The sequence below is a fragment of the Carex rostrata genome, chromosome 25, assembly GCF_964058835.1.
Source record: "Carex rostrata chromosome 25, lpCarRost1.2, whole genome shotgun sequence".
NCBI classification, from domain to species: Eukaryota; Viridiplantae; Streptophyta; class Magnoliopsida; order Poales; family Cyperaceae; genus Carex; species Carex rostrata.
In genome coordinates, this window is record NC_135942.1 from 7466945 (window position 1) to 7486219 (window position 19275).

The window sequence follows — 19275 nt, forward strand, 5'->3', positions numbered from 1 at the left end:
TAGGTGAGTTAAAGGCTCAAATTTTCATTTCTTATCGGACCGAATTGCTTCGGAGTTTAAAGCCCTCTTCTCCGCTCCGACTGAAGTGTTATCCATCGACAAAACCTCTTCTCCCAGTGTCGTTTCCCAGTTCACGCCATGGCCTCCCTCTCCGTCTCTACCCCCATTAAACCCTCTTTTCTCAGCTCCTCTCACCACCGCAGAAACCTTAAACCTCGACCCCTCTTCGCGGCTTCGAAGCGCACCTCTTATCGCATCCAAGCTCTCTCTTCCTCTTCGGAGTTCTTCTCTCCGTTTCTCTCAGCACTGGAGGCGCCTGTCCATGCGGGGATGGAAGGTCGGTCCGATCCCCAGGAAATGTTAATGGGAGAGAGAATAGTTTTCTTAGGTGGCGAGATAACGGAATTTATGGCTGATGTGGTGCTGACTCAGCTGATATTACTGGATGCACAGGACCACAGCAAGGATATTCGCCTCTATATCAACTCCTCCGGTGGTTCCCTAAGGTAATGTCCATATACATAGCTCCTCTAATGTGTGTATTGTTTTTTTTTTTTTTTTTTTTTTTTTTTTTTTTTGTTCTAACCATATATTGTAGCATTAGTGTTGAAGAGATTCATGATTTATTTAACTCCTGCTCGAAAAAAGTTGTTGCATGAAGCTATGAGGAAATGGCCCATAACTGTCGATAAATAATTAAATAGGTTTATAAAGATAGCAGTAACAGAAATTGTAAGTGCTTCCTACTACTGTTATATTATTTTTTATTGTTAAGATCTGTTAAAACTGTAATATGAAATATGTCTGTTTCAAAAGATGTTTTTCTTTAGCAAGCTGGGCTGTTACATTGAAGTTACTTTATGACAGTTTTAAAGTTCTTTTGCATCATGTCATGGAAGCCTACCTGCCAGATTAGTCTTCTATTAGAATTCTTCTGGTATTGAATGTACTGTCCCAGCTTTGTAAGTGGTAATCTTGCTAATCAGGTCCTGTACCAATGCGCCTTTCGGTACGTTAAGATTATATTTCTTCTCATGTTTGTCAACCTTCTCCCCCCATCTCAACACTGATTTAGTTACTATAATATATCTGTAAAGAAAGGAAGTTGTAATATGAAAAAATTAATGGATGTTCAGGATGCAAACCTAAATTCGATATTGATCAGGGCTCTAGCTTCAATCAAACTTATTTTGGGTCATTAATTAGTTAACAAAAAAATTGCGTCTCAAACGAATTGATGAAGCTTGAGATGGGGCTAATTATTACGTTGTAGTTACAGCAGTATATTCCATTATCTTTAACTGGCTTTGGCTGCATTACCATAATTTATTTAGACAAGAAAATTGCTGTTAACCTTCTTCTACTGCAAGCCTTCTTTGACTTCACATTTTTCATTAAACTTTGAGCTGATCAAGACTTTGATGATTTTGAATACATTGAATGTTAGCAACTTATATCAATTCTTTCGTTGGAACCTGTTGTCATATTGGCACTTCTTTTCCATCACTCAGGTATTAATAAACCCCGTGAATACAGTTTTTCCAATTCCGTGTGAATACAGTTTTTCCAACTGAATTTGTTAGTGCCAATTCTGTTCAATATTATGATGTGAATAATGTAACCAAGTAAATTTCATTCAAAATATAACTTCTCTTGCTCTATCTATTTGCAGTGCCACCATGGCAATACTTGATGTCGTCCAAATGGTGAAATCTGATGTCTCCACCATAGCAGTTGGCGCTGCTACATCCAATGCGGCCCTAATCCTTGGGGCAGGCACGCGTGGCAAGAGGTTCGCTTTGCCAAATGCCCGTATAATGCTCCACCAGCCAACTGGAAATGCCAGTGGCGCGGTCAGGAATGTTGAGTTCCATACACTCGAGCTCATCCACAACAAGAACAACATCATGCGCATCATTTCAGGTTTCACAGGTCGACCTGTTAGCCAGGTGAAAAAGGATATTGACACAGACTTTTACATGGGACCGGCTGAGGCAGTGGCATATGGGATCATAGATGGAATTATTGACGAGGATAAGATGATTCCCATTCAGCCGATAAAGGGGCGGGTGAACCCAAAGGTGCCGGATTATGTTGATTTTAAAAAGAATCCATCAAAGTACTTAAGGCCGGAGATACCTGATGACGAAATTTATTAGTTTGTCTGAGGTTGCTTGGATTTTGTTATTCTTCTTTGTTTTTTAATTGTTTGTTGGAGAAGTTCTGATAAGTTAGTGTAGTAGCTAGATTATTATTTTTCAAAGTTTGTTTTCCGGTACTCTTAATTGGAGCACAGGTTAAGCAACGAGTATGCTCGGTAGAGGAAAAATGAAATATTTCTTTTAATTGATCGGTAGCTCTTCTCTGAATAAATGATTTTATTATAAAAATGCTTTTGTTTTTTTTCATTACCAGCTTATCATAACTCTCTAATATAGCTGATATGGTCAATCTTGACCTTGTCACGCTGACGCTGTAATATAATGCAGTTTTCATTACATTTAGAATGGACGAGATATTTAGCCAGGGGGCTTTTCCACTGTGTTAAGCATGCATGCAAGCGGTGCAGAGTGACTCGGTTTGGTGATAAGAAATGGATGTGAATGACCATGTATGTATTCATGATTTGTGCACAACCTAAGCCGCCTTGTTCGTCAGATAAGATTAAGAATTAATTAGTGGTGAGATTGGAATAAAATTAACAAAGGGGTGGTGCTCTTCTCTTCTCGCTGTCTAAAAGGTAGATAATGCATGCGCCTTTTATATGGTGCTACCAGACTCCCACTTGCATGAATTATGAATTGCAATGAATAAGGACAGCTTCCTGAGCCAAATGTAAACACAAATCAACTAAAATAATGAAAAAGTCAAACTCATAAAAGTAAATGCAACCACCCACTAAAAATTCTCTTCCTGCGTTTCATAGCTGGCTGCAAAGAAACTCTATGATAGACCACGTGATTTGAATTTTCTTGACCCAGCCAACTACTTTTCCTAATTGCCCAGCCAACAAACCCAACCACCCATATAATTCATAGATTGTAGTTCCAAGTCATGCAGTAAATCAACACATACCAGACTAACAAAAGAAGTTTGTTTATTGTTTCAAACGCATATTATAATTTATTTACTCAAATAAGTAATAAAACATCATAATTACCCTTTATTTTGAAGTCAGTTCAGATTGTTACTTAGCCACAAATCCGTCCCAGTTCCAATTTACTTGGACACAAACAAGAATGAAAACCATGAATATCAGTATCCCAAACCACAAGATAGATAACCAAAATAAACTACACAATAAACTACACAATAAATCATTAGCAACACATACTCGTCCCAGTGGAGCCCTTAATCTTCGCTGGAATCACCTCCCAAACCTTCACATTCCCACAATTCCCCAAATTATTCGGCATTTTCAACCCATTTGCACCAATCCCCAAATCCAGTTCATTGCCTCCATCATTTTTCACCACCACAGTTTCAACCGTCACGGCATTGGCATTCGGTGCTTCCAATGCCTTTAGACGAATCCTCTCAGCTCTTGACCCGATCGTCTGCCCCAAAATTGACGCGGCCAGAGTAAACGCCATAGCTGTCTTCGGCATCAGAACAGACTTCCTTAACATGGCAATAAATGGTACGGCCGCATGTATTGCAGCAAACCACTGTAGCGAGAATTTGGCTGTGTGTTCTCTCCAGACACCAAGTGGAATATTTGCTGCCATGCCAAGTAGTGCAATTGCCAGCATTTTGGCAGGCAAGGGCTGAGGCCGAAGGTTTTTTACAAGCTGAGTGCGCGAAAGAGCTGCTCGTGCTGCCACAATTGCTTGGGGGCATTTGAGTTTTAGACCTGGCGGAGGTGTTATGAATTTGGTGACCAATGGGATCACGCCACTTACAGCACGATATGACTTGGCAATAGGGCATTGACCTGTCTCAAGCCACTCATTGCTCAGTGACTCGTGTGATGACTTCTTACCTCCATTCTGAAAATCATTAAAATTAACAGCAGATAAGGTAGGCATACAAAATGTAACAGCAAATTTGCATACTGGTTTAGTAGGAAAGGGAATCAAGCATACCTGAGAAACCAGTTTAAAATTAGATGGCTTTTTGTTTTGCTTATGCTTAGAGAAAGAATCGAATCCAAAAGGTCCAGCAGGCCCGAATGCAGAGAGACTGATTGTAGCAGCTTTAGCAGCTAAGGGGTCAAATTGTGGACCAGTTTCACTAGTTTCAGTTATCTGACTCTCATCAAACTGAAATGCTCTTCCTGCTAGTGGCACAACACCATTTTGACCGTGAAATAGCCTAAATGCCACATCAAAATTAGGTTCATCCTCAAATATTGGGCCCTGAGCACCTCTAACCTTTAGAAATTAGAGCAATAAAATAACAGTCAAAACTCCTCATATGGCATTGGGCTATTGGCAGATCTTAAGTAAAAGTTTTTAGATGTAAAACAACTTACAGGAACAGGAGTAGGGAAGCTGGCAGAGGAGAAGGAAAATACAGTAGGCTCGTTGATGTTCCTCAGAAAGGGGCACTTTTCAATTCCTTCCTGAACAACTGGATCATCTGAGCATCTGGCAAAAGGCAGCTTGAAGATTGAATCCATACAGGCAGGCTTTTCAGTAACGCTGTAAATATACACTGAGAGAGAAATTAAGCATCGTTAGAAAGTATGAATCTGAATGTAATTTAGAGTGAGGCGGAATTCGATTGACATAGAATTAGAATTAGATGGATTATTCTAACTGGAGGTAGTTTATTTTTATTTTACCAAAAGGAGCAAATAAATGCTGGTTATTTGAAGAGATAAAACAAATATTTAAGTGGGTAAATTTGAGACCAGTCCATTGAAGTTCTTAAATGAAATAGAAAAAAACCAAAACATAAGTTAGGTAGATCTAGAGACAAGAGGAAAGCAAATAGAAATGAAAAATAGAAGAAGCAAAGCCAGCTGACAAAATCCTCTCAATTCATGCAATAGACAGAAGAAGGATTGGGGAGGGAAGATGAAGTACCTCTCTGCAAAGCGAAGCAGTGATTATTGAAAGCTCGTTAGAAAAATTGGGGAGGAATCGCGTGGAAGGCACGAGATATCGTAATTGTCTCGACTTGCGACTCTCTCTCCCTCTTAATTGTCTCTGTATCTGTCTCTGGCTCTCTGCTACCACAAGTCATCAACCGGATGTACCGGTTGCCACACGCAACCTCACCTCTTATCACCGGTTTGATGAGCTTCAGCTCAGCTGCTCCTGCTCGTTTGCAGCCTTGCTTCTAGAAGCTACTCTACTATAATTGCTGCCCCGCATCTTTGACTTTTCCTAACTCCAGATTTGTAGCAACATTTTGCGCATGCTGCAATATATTTAGAGGGGGGGAATAATTTCATTGTCAAACATATTTTTCAATTATTTTGGAAACAAAGCAAATTTCTTTAATTATTTTTTAACAAAAATAAATACTTACGGAAGCATTTTTTTATTTTCGTTAGGCCCACTCTGATTAAGGTTAGGCTCGTCTCTACTCTCTACTCTAGTTGTACGTATTTATTTAATGAATTTATATTAGATAAATTTAGACCTCGGTTGCATATTTAATAGTTCCTATCTTTTCCACGTTCAATCTATTCATTTTAATTGTTTTCACACACACGCACGGATATTTTTTTTTTTTGAAAGAAGTGGAAATATCCACCGATTTCCAATAAAATGAAAACCTCATACAGTGTTTATCGGTACCAATAAACTAGTATCAGATACAAGAGTTCATCTACTGGTATTGATCAATACCACTATATTCTCTAAATCAAAATAGGACAATCCATATGTAAAGCAAAAATCAGTTTTCTTATCTAGCTATATGACAATTCTAGAAAATAAGCATAAAAGACCCTAGAATTTTAAGAAATTGCCACAGATTGTAAGGAGCTGCAACACCCATCAGAATCCTCACTAAACGAGTCCTTATCACCATTGGAACTGCTCTCTATTCCAAGCATACGGATTGAGCCCTGCGGCGCCCCCATGGAAATGGCCACCGTAGGCCCTATCAAATCCTTCAAATCACAAGGGAAAATTAGATTCAATTTACAAGAAAGATCTGTTTTTTGATTTAAAACCCAAAATCTAGCTATCGTTAAGATTTTAGACCCTAAAACATGTACCGCTTGTACCTGTCCTCCTTGAAAAATAATTCTGTTTCGATCCAACCATAGACTCCACAAAACTGAACCCCTAATAATTTCAACAATATTTGGTTCTTTCAAAGGAATGCAATAATCCATTTCCCACAAAGCTTCTATATTATCATACACAAAATAGAAATTATTATATTGAGCAATCCAATTCCAAATTGATCTAGCAAAATGACAATTCACAAATAAATGATCAATTGTTTCCTCGTATGAACAATAAACACACTGAGTATCACCTGTCCAACCTCGTTTACTTAATCTATCTTTGGTTAAAACCCGCTTCTGTCTAACTAACCGTAAAAAAATTTTAACTTTTAAAGGTATTCTAGCATTCCAAATACTATTGTAGGTTATATCCTTAATTCCACCAGATTCTAAAAATTTGTAAAGGGAATTTACGATGAAGTTACCATGTGGAGTCCATCTCCATACTAATTGATCTGCCATATGGCTTAACCTAACAGAAGTTAATAAACTAACCAAGGCTACCCATTCCGTAAGGTAAGTACCTGTCAATTGTCTAGCTAATTGAATATTTAATCTACTATTATGAAAAGCAACAGCTATAGATATATCCTTGTCATAAGCAATGTCAAATAAATTAGGAAATTCAACACACAACAAAGATTCACCACACCATCTATCTAACCAGAACCGCACTGATTCCCCATTCCCAACCTGCCATGAAGTATTTCCCTGCACAATACTACGTAATTTTAAAATATCATTCCATAAAGGAGACTTCACTCTTTTATCTCCTGTATAAGAATATTTCTCAATAATGATATCTTTCCAAGTGCCTACTTCCTTATTATCATAAAATCGAAATAGCCATTTTGCCAAAAGAGAAGTATTCATTCTATGAAGATCTAATACCCCAAGTCCCCCTTGACACTTGCTCTTACAAACCTTATCCCAAGCACGGATATAAATATTGATAAAATTTGAATGTGTGTGTGTGCAAATATTATACAATTAAACGGCTCCAAAAACAGCTCGAATAATAAAAAAAAATACTTCTTCAAATAGAAATTAAATATTTATACATGGTATTCTATAAGATTCAACACAATCTTTTTTATGATAAATTTTCTCGTTACAAGTATCTAATTAGGTTATGATTTGAATAACTCTCTCGTGAACTCATCCCAACAGCCAATTATTATTATTATTTTAATGCAACTTAGGATGCATGCTTGATAAATACATAATGCACAGTTATTTACTACACAATACACGTTTTCTTCCAATGCAATCATACATGCATATATTTTTTTTTTCGTAGGAAGTTGGCCCAAAAAGATGGTCGGCTGAAAACATGAAAGTTTTATGTTTTTTTAAAAATAAAGTCGGCCCAAAAAGGAAGTTGGCCCAATAATTTGCAGTACATGTTTATCAAAATAAAATGAGCCCATATCATTTTTTTAAAACACCAAAATATGGCCCATATTTCATATTACTGTACAAAGGAGGTCACAGCTAGGCCCAACTTTAAAATGAACTTGAATACATTGTAACAGTTTATACAGCTCATAAAGAAAACCACGAGATTCTCAGACAGAAGATCTAACTTCCAAGATCCAATCATTGTATTGTATTAGATTTTCTCTCTCCGGTTTAATTTTGAGAAGAAAAATCCCGAAGAGATAAGGCCCAAAAACGAGGGCCCACGAATTCAGAAACGCACATCCCACACCAACTGGGAACAACGTGATGGAGCGGTGCTGTCAAGAAAAGCAACAGGCATCGGCTGCATTCACCGTCACATGACATGCTCCCACATGGCACATGCGCATCGGTTGAATTTGGTTCTCTCCCCCTCGTCCTCCTATTTACACAATTAATGCAGCGTAGCCTCACTCGAATATTTTAATAATTGCGTTGTTATGGAGTGAGTGTCAGTGTGAGTGTGTGGATCTATCTTAAATGTAATTGCAGTGCTTTAGGCTAATTTCCAAATTCCAATAATATAATACAATGTATTATTATAGGCTGAGTGAGTGAGTGAGTGAGTGAGTGTGGATGTATCTAAACCTGATGAAAGGGAATCTCACCGACAAAACATGCATCCAAAAAAAGACATTTAATCCCACCCACCAGCGTCGTCGTTGAATTTAATAAATCTTTCAATGCGATAACAGTAATAATCTTTGTTGTTACATATACATATATACTGATACTAGGTAAGGGTGAGTTCCAACAGTATTTCTTTTCCCGTTCATGCATGGCATGACATGACAGGGACCGAATTGTATTGCCAAATCTTCAGATCTCTATAATAAACAGTAAACACGCCGCTGGAATTTAATTCCTTCACAAGAAAAAAGGTTCAAGTCATGTTTGTCAGTATTTAATTGTTTATTTTAGTAATGTTGCTTGCTTGCTTGCATCAGACCAACCAAAGGCGGAACCAGGAGGCTTTTATTTGATAAGTTTGAGAGTGTCAAATGAACACTACTTCTTTAGTGCACAGTAGATTCAGTAAAAAAATCAGATTTTATGAGGGGTGTCTGGCCCCTGCTCGCACCCCTCAACCGACCGACACTTTGGCCTGCAACCATGTTTTCTTTTCAAAATAAAAAAAAAGGAACAAAATTCCCCCTTGCAATTTGTTGTATTTAATCTGGAGCCGAATGGTAGTAATTATTATCTTTTACTTGTGATTCAGATTAATATTCTTTTCCTGAATTAGAATTGAACTGTTCATTGTTTAAGCCTCTCGATTAGTTTTAAATCGGATTATGTATGTTTTTATTATGTCAATGCAATAGATTGAAGAATTAATATATACAACGGCAGAACAAATTGTTAAAAAGAATTTGTTCTTGCAACTCATGTTCTGTGTCTCTTATCTGTGAATGAAAGTGTTTATACTTGATATATCAATCGTTCATTTCAATTTAACATATATATCTAAAAGTGTTTATACAGGAGCAGAGCCAAACTTTCAAAATATGAAGACCAATTATATAATGTTTTGATGCTAAGAATGAAATTCAATTTTACATTACCATAACATTCACTACTAGAATAATCGTTTATTGCATGACAATGAAAATGACTTGTTGCATGGCCTTTGGCATGCAACAAGCCCCAAAATGGCTTTTTGCATGGCCTTAGGCATGCAAGTGCAACCATGCAAATGCCTTCCATACAAATAGTCAGTATTTACAAGGACAGCCATGCAAAAAGTCTGTTACATGAGACTTGTCATGCAATAACTAGCCATGCAACTATTTCGAGAGTTGACCCAGTTTGGAGTATATGCAAGGGAATAGAGTGCGGGTCCCATCATACTATTTGCAAGGAGCGGACGTGGGTCCCACCATAGTATTTGCAAGGCAAGGGAACACAGGACCCACTAGACTATATGCAAGGATAGATAATGTGGGACCTACTTGATTATTTGCAAGGTTAGTTAACGTGGGCCCCATATGTTTATTTGCATGGGAGATGATTTTGTTATAACATGGGAATAATATATAGTTATTAGATGGATAACTATTTGCACGGATATGATTGATTTGCACTTTTTGCATGCACATAAATTACCAATATTTACATGGAAAATCCGACGTCTAAAATTAGCTACTTGGAGGCAAGAAAGCATAATCCAATTTTACAATCCTCCTCTGTACCAATCTGGTACCAACCCAGTACTGTTTACCAATTTCCAAATTACTATTCAACAAAATTTACATAAAACACATAAAAGAATACATACATAGAAAACTACTAACAAGATAAGAAGAGTAATTAACTTCGATATATAACCAAAAGACTATAGTCATCATACATTTTTCCAACATTATAAAGGCAGTAAAACAACACCTTTCAAACAATTATCAAGATAAGAAGAGTAACTTCTACATATAACCAAAATATACCCACCTTTCAAGCATTAACAAAATAAAACAAACCCCCACTGAGTTTGCAAAATATACCCAAAATATTACCAAAATACTTTACCCTTAATATTGTCAACCACACTAAACCTCCCTGCTTCATGTTGAAGGTTGATTGGCCAACCAATCGAACATTGCGGCATCATGTCCGGCAATTTCTTGTATATTCTAAGAACTCAGCAATGCTTGAAAAGGCCCCTGATTTGGTTGTATAGAACCAGCAATATCCTATGTATATCAAATTGTTATATTAGAACATGTTATTGTTATAACAATTATTTATGCAGTTGAAGCCTCTAAATAACTTATTATTATTTCTAACTTTGTACAAGCAATTGTTGGAATAAGGGAATGAGTTGACCACACTCTCATTTCGTGACTGAGCTAAACCAACAATCTATTGCTTTACAAGAGAGAAATATAGCACATAGTTACTATAAGGGTCTATTATCTAAAGCCATAATCAGTCCAACTTTAGCCATAATCAGTCAAAGATAAAAAAAAAGGGCTGTTTTTTTACAAAAAAAATAATTTTATAGAATTATGAACACAGTTTTGCCCTGATTTGAAAATTCAAGTACTTACAATCAAAATGTTGCCATCCCAAGATTCCCAATCAAAGACAACACAAAGGCCAGTCATGAAGTTATCTCTGCATGAAAAGAATTTCCATTTTATGTAAGAAATTACAAAGTAAAATATTAAAACTAACATGCAACACAAATGCTGAAATTATTAAGCTCATTTCAAATACTATGAGAAAAAATAACAGAAAAAAATAATAATATAGGAAATTAAACTTACCACCAATTATACCTTTGAAGTTGCATCATTGACAAACTTCTCAATCTATACAAGTACATACATGCAGATATTAGAAAGTTCTCATGTATGTAGGTATATTCTGTTTAACTTTAAGTCCTCGTATGGACAATCATCTACAAAAGCATACATGTAAATTAGAATCAATCTTAACCATAACAGTTGGGAACAGCCGTGAGGCCAAATTCATATATTCAAATTCAAATTTAACTCAAATTTAACAGTTGGGAACAGCCGTACCTCTTGGTCATGTAGATATCAGCCTTCTTGCAGACAATGTTGGCGAATTTACGACTTATACCCTTGATCATGATCTTCTACAAGACAAAGAATGCGTTGGAAATCTCCATTCGCAATCAAAGACTACAATAAAAAAAAATTATAACCAATCAATTTCAGATAAAAAAATCAATATCGGTAATAATAGATGAATTAGTATTGGCAAAAACAAACAATGCCTTGGGAAAGCATTGTTTCTAAGAGATCATGACACATCAACAAATTGATTTTGAAAAACACTAAGTGATCGATGCCGGAGATCTTCTCTCACCCTTGTGGCTTCTGATCATCCATCAAAGGCACGTTCTTTTTCTCAACTCCCTTTTTAGCCTTCAATCAAAATTAAAAGTGAAGTTTAGCAAAAGGAAATTAAGGAACAACAAACATGAGTCAAATTATACAATCAGTTTTCAAGTTATATTTCCTCAATAAGATCATTCACATCAACCACACGATTTCTTCTATCTAATCCATGAAAAATGAGTCAAATTATACAATCAGTTTTCAAGTTTCTGTCCAAAATAAATGATTTCACACAATCATACGACACAGGAAAGCATATTCTACTTATGATTTTAATTAAAAAAACAGAACCAAATGACTATTGCCTTTTGTTCCCAGCCTCACAACCTTGAAAAAATTATGCCATTAACGAACTTGAAATTATTTCTTCTGACTCAAAAATGTTACTAAAACCAGATAATCTGAAGCAACAAGTCAGGAATTAAGTTCCCCACAACTACACGCAATTAAAAAGAATAATTCAAAAAAAATATCGTGGACTGTAAAATATTCAAATTGGATATACCTTGATAGATCGCCCTTGTTCAGAGGCGAGAGAGGCAGAAAACTTGGAAAAGAGGCGAAAACCCTAGATCTGAGCTACCTCTCTTTGGGTGCGGCTGGGTGGAGTAGGGGGCGGCTGGGCAGAGGAGTAGGGGTGCGGCTGAGAGGAGGGGGGGTTAAACCCTAAGGGAAAGTAGTGGCTAGGGTTTAGTGAGGAACAGGAGAGTGAGAGATGAAAAAAAAATCTGGATAAAGAGGGAGCAGGAGATGATAACTTGTGAAATTTTGGTGAAATTTTAGGAGGGAATTGAAGGAGGGAAGTGAAAATTTTAGGATTTTGAGATCGTATTTGGTTAGGGAGTGGAGATAGAGCACATAGAGGAGAGATTTTGGAGTGATGAGTTAAAAAAAAAACGCTACCCACAGATCAAAAGATAGAAAGGGTTTTCATATTTTTCATATACTCTAAGGTAACGTAATATGTGTGTTTAGATCGGACCGTGTAATCATCTTCACGCACCAATATCAAAGAATCTATGCATTACCTATCGCCAGATCTAAACAGAAATATTATGTTACCTCAAAGTATAGGGACTCCCACCCACAGCTATTCATGATGAATAAATCAAGACCGTTTTTCACTAATCGGACGGCATGAAAATTTACAAAACATGTGATAGGATTGATTTCAAGTCTGTATCATTCATGATAGTAAAAATTATAATTTAAAATTTTTTTTTATTCTGTAAAATTATAGTTTTTATTATCATTCCCATAATCTTTTAATTAAATTGTAGACAGATTAGTGAAATTTAAGTAATTAATAAACTAATTCAACATTAATTTGTGTAAATGACAATAATTTAAAATGATATTGATCAAATTTATACTAAAAATATAATCCTAGAACATTTTTATTGCATTGTTAAATAATTTTGACAAATTAAATTGTATAGTTGTACATCATGTTGTATCAATGACTTACGTCAAACATATATGACCATGGAACATCAACTCTTGCTAGGTGAGTTAACGAAGGAATAACGATAAACGTCGTCCGTTGGTCGATCGGAACCATTCAAATTAAAGAGCGTTCCACTAACTTCATTGTTGGTGAGTTTGATCTGATTTGACGTTCACTTACACATCCATCTAAATGACCGAATATAGCAAAATCGTAGGGCTATAAATATTACACATTGGATCGAAGCTTATAATTGTTGGAACTCTATTTTATTTTGTTATTAAGGTTCCTGGTACTAACTTGATCATTTTAAAAGAAATTAGGCGTCATTTTATTGTAGATCAACCGTTGAATGCTCATACAGAAATCAACGGTCTGCAATCTTTGGCTCAGTTTGAAGAGGCTAAAAATAATGAAATTCTATAAAATTGTCAATATTTGTTATGATTTGTAAATATAAGATGTTAAAAACTAGTTTTTTTTTTTTTAGATTTTTTTCATATTTAATTCTGTACATGTGTTTAGAATCAGATCAGGGCTGTAAATATGAGCCGTCTGATTTGTGATGAAGTGTGCATATTATCAATGGATTCTCCATTTCATAGGCTATTTTCACTTTAACCTTTTGTGTCCATTTACTGGAACCGCTTGATAGCAGACTACTGTGTTTCCTCTGAGATATCTCATATTTTGATTGACCGACGTGTCTAGTTTCCATTTAAGATGGCATAGGGGCTAGTAATATTTGAGCTCTTAGATTCGTACATAACATATTTGAACGGTTCAGAGTTTGCAAAAAGTCACGCAACATATGAGATATCTCAGAGAATACAAATTCACCGGTAGACTCCCTTCTCAGACTTTCTCCTAATTTTGATCTCCCTTCTTTCTTTCTTTTTTGGCAATTTCCCTCCACATATTTTGATTGCCGCCAAACCAATTTTCTACCTTGAATTCGGCGACCAATGTTGGGTTGAATTATACACATTTCCCTCCACATTTTGGCAAACTAATTTTTGACTCCATCCTAATTTTTTGAGAACTTCCCTCCATATTTCCTTCATCTCTTTCGTAAAAGCACCAGCGTTCATGCTCACCGGCCTCCTTCTTCACCTCCTCCTAAACAAAAATATCGTTTTGCTGCATTCCTTGATCATGGTATCTTGCCCCATGTTGTTAATTTGGTTACGCTTCCCCTACGCTCACGAGGTGTTTGCTGAAATGCCCTGTTGAATCATTATTGGCTTGTACATGCATCTTGCTCCATGGACCCAGCAAGCTTAAGCTAGTATTTGGTTGGTTAATTTTTAAGTGAAGATAATAAAATGGTTTCATATTTTGTAGGTAATTGATGGTGGGTTTTTCTAAACAGATATATCAGACTTTGTACCTACCTAAATCAGTAACCCCTCTTTACCCCTTTCTTTTGTAAATATTAAATTCAAATTCGTAAAATCTTGAAAGGCTTGAAGTTTTGAGTTGATTTTGTGAAATAAATTAATGCATTACAGGTGTTCGATGAAATGCTCAAACCAAAACTGTCAAAATTTGATTTACTTTTGCAAATAGTATGGTTTTTTAATCTTACCGGCCACCTCATGGTAACCAAAACAATCAAGAAAGGCGCTTGAATTGAGTTGAGTCCCTTTTATTCTATATATCTTTGGCTCAGTTCCAAGTACAAGGAAAAAAGATATATACCAAATTTTGACTCAATCAAAAACAAGCATACCATTATTAATTCTACACATTTATAGAAAAAGAAGATCAAAAACTACAACTTTACATTTAGGATCAAGCACACATTTTCAACAAGCCACCACAATACCAGTCTGACTGTACTACACCACTTCCACTGGTACCATGTACCAAGATTGTACCAGTCCCCTGTGCCATTTCTTATCTATGTGTAATTTCTTCAGCTGTGTCTGAAATGTAATAATTACTACTCGGAGAAATGGTCCCTACTACAGTACTTTACAGTAAGTCCTCTGTCTAATTGTACTTGACTAGACTGTGCAAAGTCCTATCAATCTTGGAGTCGAGACACCAGCCGATCTTAAAGCACAGGTTAGCAAGTCCTCTGTCTCGTTGTGATTGGTGTAATAGCCATATAATTGTGAAGGTGACTATATATGTATATACTATATCTCTTGGCAAGAATTTGAATGCTTAATGCAAGCATCCAAAACCTTGTACAGGAGAAATCCAAGCTATTATTATTGTATGGTATTGTGCTGGTACAATTCGATATCAGGTTAAACACATGCTAATCCTCCATTAACCCTTTTTCATTGTGATATTTCTAAAATTGGCATAGAGCCCTTTTTCATGGTCCCTACTACATTACTAATTGCAGAAATGGTTCAAGAATTTGATTGGGATGGTATGGGCCCTCAAGAATGTGAGTTCGAGCTAGTAGACGATACGATGTCGCAAGGTGAGGATGAGGAATAGGTCAACCAAATTGAGGAAAGTGACGAAGAGTTGGACATGGACCAAGGTGAGGATGAATTTGGTTTCTAGGCCATTGATGCTTCTGATCAAGAGTTTTAATATTGGTGAATCAAAAATTGTATGTGTGTTGACACATCTTTTGTACAATTATTTTTATTCCTCCATTATTTTGGAAGATTTGTTCTAAATGTAAGAATTTTAAGTTATCAAAGTATGAAATTCTTATATACTGCTATTATTCATGCTGTTGTGAATTTTAATTAAAAGCTGTATTGAAAAAGAGATATATAATAAACAGAAATGAATCTGTCCCCAGTAAATAAACTATTACATGGCTAATCCCATGCAATTGTTTTGAACTTGCAGTCAAGACTATTTAAATGCAACTGATACTGGACTATTTACATAGACCTTCAATAAAATATAATATAAACATGGGGTTAAGTAGTTGCATGGACCTTTAATAAAATATAATATCTACTAAGTGGTTAAGTAGTTGCATGGCAAGGGGATTGAGTTGTTGCATGGACCTTTAATTAAATATAATATCTACTAAGTTTTTAAGTAGTTGCATGGCCATGGAGTTGAGTTGTTGCATGGACCTCGAATTAATTATAATATATGACCTTCAAAACTTATTTGCATAGCTGAACATCACACAGTTGCATGGTTGCACTTTACACAATTGCATGCGATGCCTGTTACATGGGAATTCGCATGCAACAAGTTTAAAAAGTCAACGAACGTCATTTCTTTTGCATGAGCCGTCTCTACCATGCAACAAATTGGTGCTGGACATGCAAAAAACGATTATTCTAGTAGTGATTATATTCTAAATTATATAACTTAAATGCGTCATGTGTTTGCACACAATACATCGTGTATTTGGTTTCTTTCTGAATAATTATATTCACAGTGCTAAAATATTATTGCTTCATCTTTTTCCCCTAAAATTCATCGTATTCACACTATGTCCGACAAAGCTAACTGTGTGTGCTACAGTCAACCTTTTGCTTAGACAAAATGGTGCACATGGGATGGAACAACCTTTTTAACTTTTGCTTTTGAGGTCAAAGGTAAAGGCAGGCACTTGAAAACTCAAAAGCTAGGAAATTAGTAAATTAACATGGGTGGATTTGTAAAAACATAAAACTAGAAATCGCATAACGCTCGTGATCATCTACCAAACCCATATATAAACACCGCTGTTTTAGCTCCTAATTCTCCTATTATGATTATATGGAATTAATATGTGTTTGTTGTGACAGTTTGGTTATGGTCCTGATGTAATCATGAGTGCGTTGTGAACGGACAATTAATCCAATTCCAAATAGATATGGTATTGGTATCCAACGCATGTCTACTTTTTGTCCGTGTCGATAGAAATTAGGCATTAATTATTTTAGTGGGGGACCCAATTACCCAAATCTTTTTGAAGCTAAATTTCTTCAACCACAAAGTGAAATTCTAACTACCGAGCTACAATGTTAAAATTAATTGTTGGTCCCCGGCAAACAGCTTTACCAGCGTAACCGACAGGTTAGAACTTAGAACTTAGAAGAAGAAAAGGTTACAGTAATTAAACCAACCAGTTGGAACTTTAGATGCAACAGGTCCTACCATGGGCATGTACCATCTTTAATTTGACCTTCTAGTCCTAGTCCACATCATTCAACTCATTAACCCAAATAACGCGCCTCGGATCGGATCGGATCGGATCCAGTGGGAAGATACAGTTGATCGAGTTGTGTACATGCATTCTCCCGCTTGCACGGTAATCCATCAGTCAATCATGTGCTTGGCATAATATTTTATTACACAACCAATGGTTCCCAATTTGTGCCGTAAGTTACAAGCATTATAATTACTACCCGTACCGGTCACCTAATTTAATTCATAATATATATACGTCAATCGTGCATCTACACTTATTTTATGATATGGCTCTGTTTGATGAGAGGGTTCAAATGCCTTTATTTTTACAAGCGGAGCTAAATTTTTAAGTTATTGGAGTCAAATAAGAATGGAAATCAGTTAGATAAAAATTTCATGCTGTGAATGACGGTCAATATTACCGTATATATAGCATTGTATTCTATACTATATAAAAATCGCTTATAAATACAAAAAAATTCAAAATAAATAGGGATCAATTGACCCCCATTTCTTGAATGTAGCTCCACCTCTGCTTATTCTCCATCATACTTTTATTTTAAAAACGTTAATAACTTCAAATTTAAATCATAGATTTCAAAATAAAACCATTAGATGTGATCTATGCTATTTTATCTATGTGCTAAATTTTTTTTATCACATTTCAGTCTTCTTTTAATGTGAATCAATGAGTTGAAAAATCAATGTCTAGAAATTATCCACGTTATTTTGTTTTTACAAGCTCTTAATGACAATCAAAACAAAGTTGAAATGTCATAATTTTTTACATGTGCATAGTTAAAATGATGTAGATCATATTCAATGGTTTTATTTTGATTTTTAAGTTTTAAATTTTGAGTTATTATAGTTTTATAAATTGAGGCATGATAAAGACACAAAAAATAGAGGCATTTGAACCCTCCTTTTAATTGAGAGACATTAATGTAGCCAACAAAAATATTAATTGAGTCCAATAGAATAATTTATATAAGTATATATTGCCAGGAATTTAAGAACAGGGTTCAACAATAAAACATCACATTGTTGGTCCCAAAGGCACTTAGAAGGGGGTGAATATGGTCTCTTTAAACTTTCAGTTTAAGTTATAAGTTTCTAGTGTGTCTTAGAGTTATTCTCGGTGGAAACTCGAATAACTTGGTCTTATACTAAAATATAAAATAATAAAACAAAGAGTAGAGTTTAGAGACACCTGATACAAGCGTTGTTTATGGAGTTCGGCACTAACGTCTACGTCTCTGGGGTCCGCGACCTTCGAGATGGCGCGTCTTTCTTTACCCAATGAGAAATGAGTACAAGGTGGAACCGATGAGCCCTTACAATCTTCTGGAAAGTCACACGGTCCGAGCACAGTATCAACTCACGAGCACTAAGGATAACAAAGAGAGCAACTAAGGCTTAGAAGTAATTGATTGATCTCGCATGATCACTCTAAGAGTTGTTGTATTGGTTGAATAAGCTTGAGATTAATTGTGTATATTGAAGTTGAGGTGCACAAGCAACAACGACTTTCTCCAGATCTGGGAATCCGAAATATTGAAGTTGGAGGCGACTAGAGTTATTGTTCAAACCTTGGTATCGCTTCTATTTATAGAGAGCTGATAAAAATAAAGTATTTTGGCTCTACCATTATAATGGTTCCTGGACCGTTATAACTATAGGTCAACTTACGCTGGTTTGGATCGCTGAGAACCCTAACGGTACAAATTATGCATAACGGTAGATGACCGTTATAACGATTCCTATAACGAAAATCCTCTGGAGCTCCAACTGTTGGGTGATGGTTTCAATCGATTTAATTCGTCACACGCTGGTAGAGGATTTATTTATTCCGTTACAACAGTTCCTGGATCGTTGTAACGGTAGGCCTCACTTCGTTCACTCTCAAGCTTATTTTACCAATTTTACATATTAATTATCATAATCTTGAGATGATGGTTATGCTGTCCAATGTCTTGTGCTTCATGATTACATCCTTAATGTTGTATATTAGTTTATTAATTCATCATTGATGTGTAATTATTGAATCTTTTATTGTCATGAACCTGCACAATATCTGTTGGGTTTTTGACGATTCAAACCCATTGATTTAGCTTAAGGTGCGGAAAGAGTAAAACAAAAATTTTTACATCTACCTTAAGCTACGGATTAAATGAATCAGGAAGATCCATTTAATCCTATTTACA

At 35.8% G+C, this 19275-nt stretch overlaps 2 protein-coding genes and 1 long non-coding RNA gene across 6 annotated transcripts; 1 reads left to right on the plus strand and 2 right to left on the minus strand.

The window, feature by feature from the left end:
* Positions 1 to 65: 65 nt before the first annotated feature.
* CLPP4 (CLP protease P4) lies at positions 66 to 2343 on the plus strand. Its single transcript, XM_078326598.1, has 2 exons — positions 66 to 506; positions 1673 to 2343. Exons 1-2 carry the CDS (start codon positions 139 to 141, stop codon positions 2157 to 2159), a joined length of 855 nt encoding a protein of 284 aa, XP_078182724.1. The 5' UTR covers positions 66 to 138; the 3' UTR covers positions 2160 to 2343.
* On the minus strand, positions 909 to 1666 carry LOC144576280 (uncharacterized). The gene is made up of 2 exons (XR_013518624.1): positions 1355 to 1666; positions 909 to 1089 (listed from the first exon to the last, which is right to left on the minus strand). It is a non-coding gene; the product is annotated as an uncharacterized LOC144576280 (long non-coding RNA).
* Positions 2344 to 3092: 749 nt separating the features above from the next.
* Positions 3093 to 5223, minus strand: LOC144576281 (uncharacterized). Of its 4 annotated transcripts, none has more exons than XM_078326601.1 (4): positions 5031 to 5223; positions 4475 to 4643; positions 4086 to 4373; positions 3093 to 3989 (listed from the first exon to the last, which is right to left on the minus strand). In XM_078326601.1, exons 2-4 carry the CDS (start codon positions 4619 to 4621, stop codon positions 3321 to 3323), a joined length of 1104 nt encoding a protein of 367 aa, XP_078182727.1. In that variant the 5' UTR covers positions 4622 to 4643; positions 5031 to 5223; the 3' UTR covers positions 3093 to 3320. The 4 variants fall into 4 exon arrangements, with proteins under 4 accessions (XP_078182727.1, XP_078182729.1, XP_078182728.1 ...); XM_078326603.1 differs by having other exon boundaries at positions 4481 to 4643; positions 5031 to 5211; XM_078326602.1 differs by having other exon boundaries at positions 4481 to 4656; positions 5031 to 5170.
* Positions 5224 to 19275: the final 14052 nt, after the last annotated feature.

Excerpts from the sequence above, each read along its gene's own strand:
- LOC144576281 (XM_078326601.1), bottom strand. The coding sequence starts at position 4,621 with ATGGATTCAATCTTCAAGCTGCCTTTTGCCAGATGCTCAGATGATCCA. Across the intron at positions 4,374-4,474 it reads GCTTCCCTACTCCTGTTCCT|GTTAGAGGTGCTCAGGGCCC; the intron begins GTAAGTTGTTTT and ends TAATTTCTAAAG. Across the intron at positions 3,990-4,085 it reads ATTTTAAACTGGTTTCTCAG|AATGGAGGTAAGAAGTCATC; the intron begins GTATGCTTGATT and ends AATGATTTTCAG.
- CLPP4 (XM_078326598.1), top strand. The coding sequence starts at position 139 with ATGGCCTCCCTCTCCGTCTCTACCCCCATTAAACCCTCTTTTCTCAGC. Across the intron at positions 507-1,672 it reads TCCTCCGGTGGTTCCCTAAG|TGCCACCATGGCAATACTTG; the intron begins GTAATGTCCATA and ends ATCTATTTGCAG.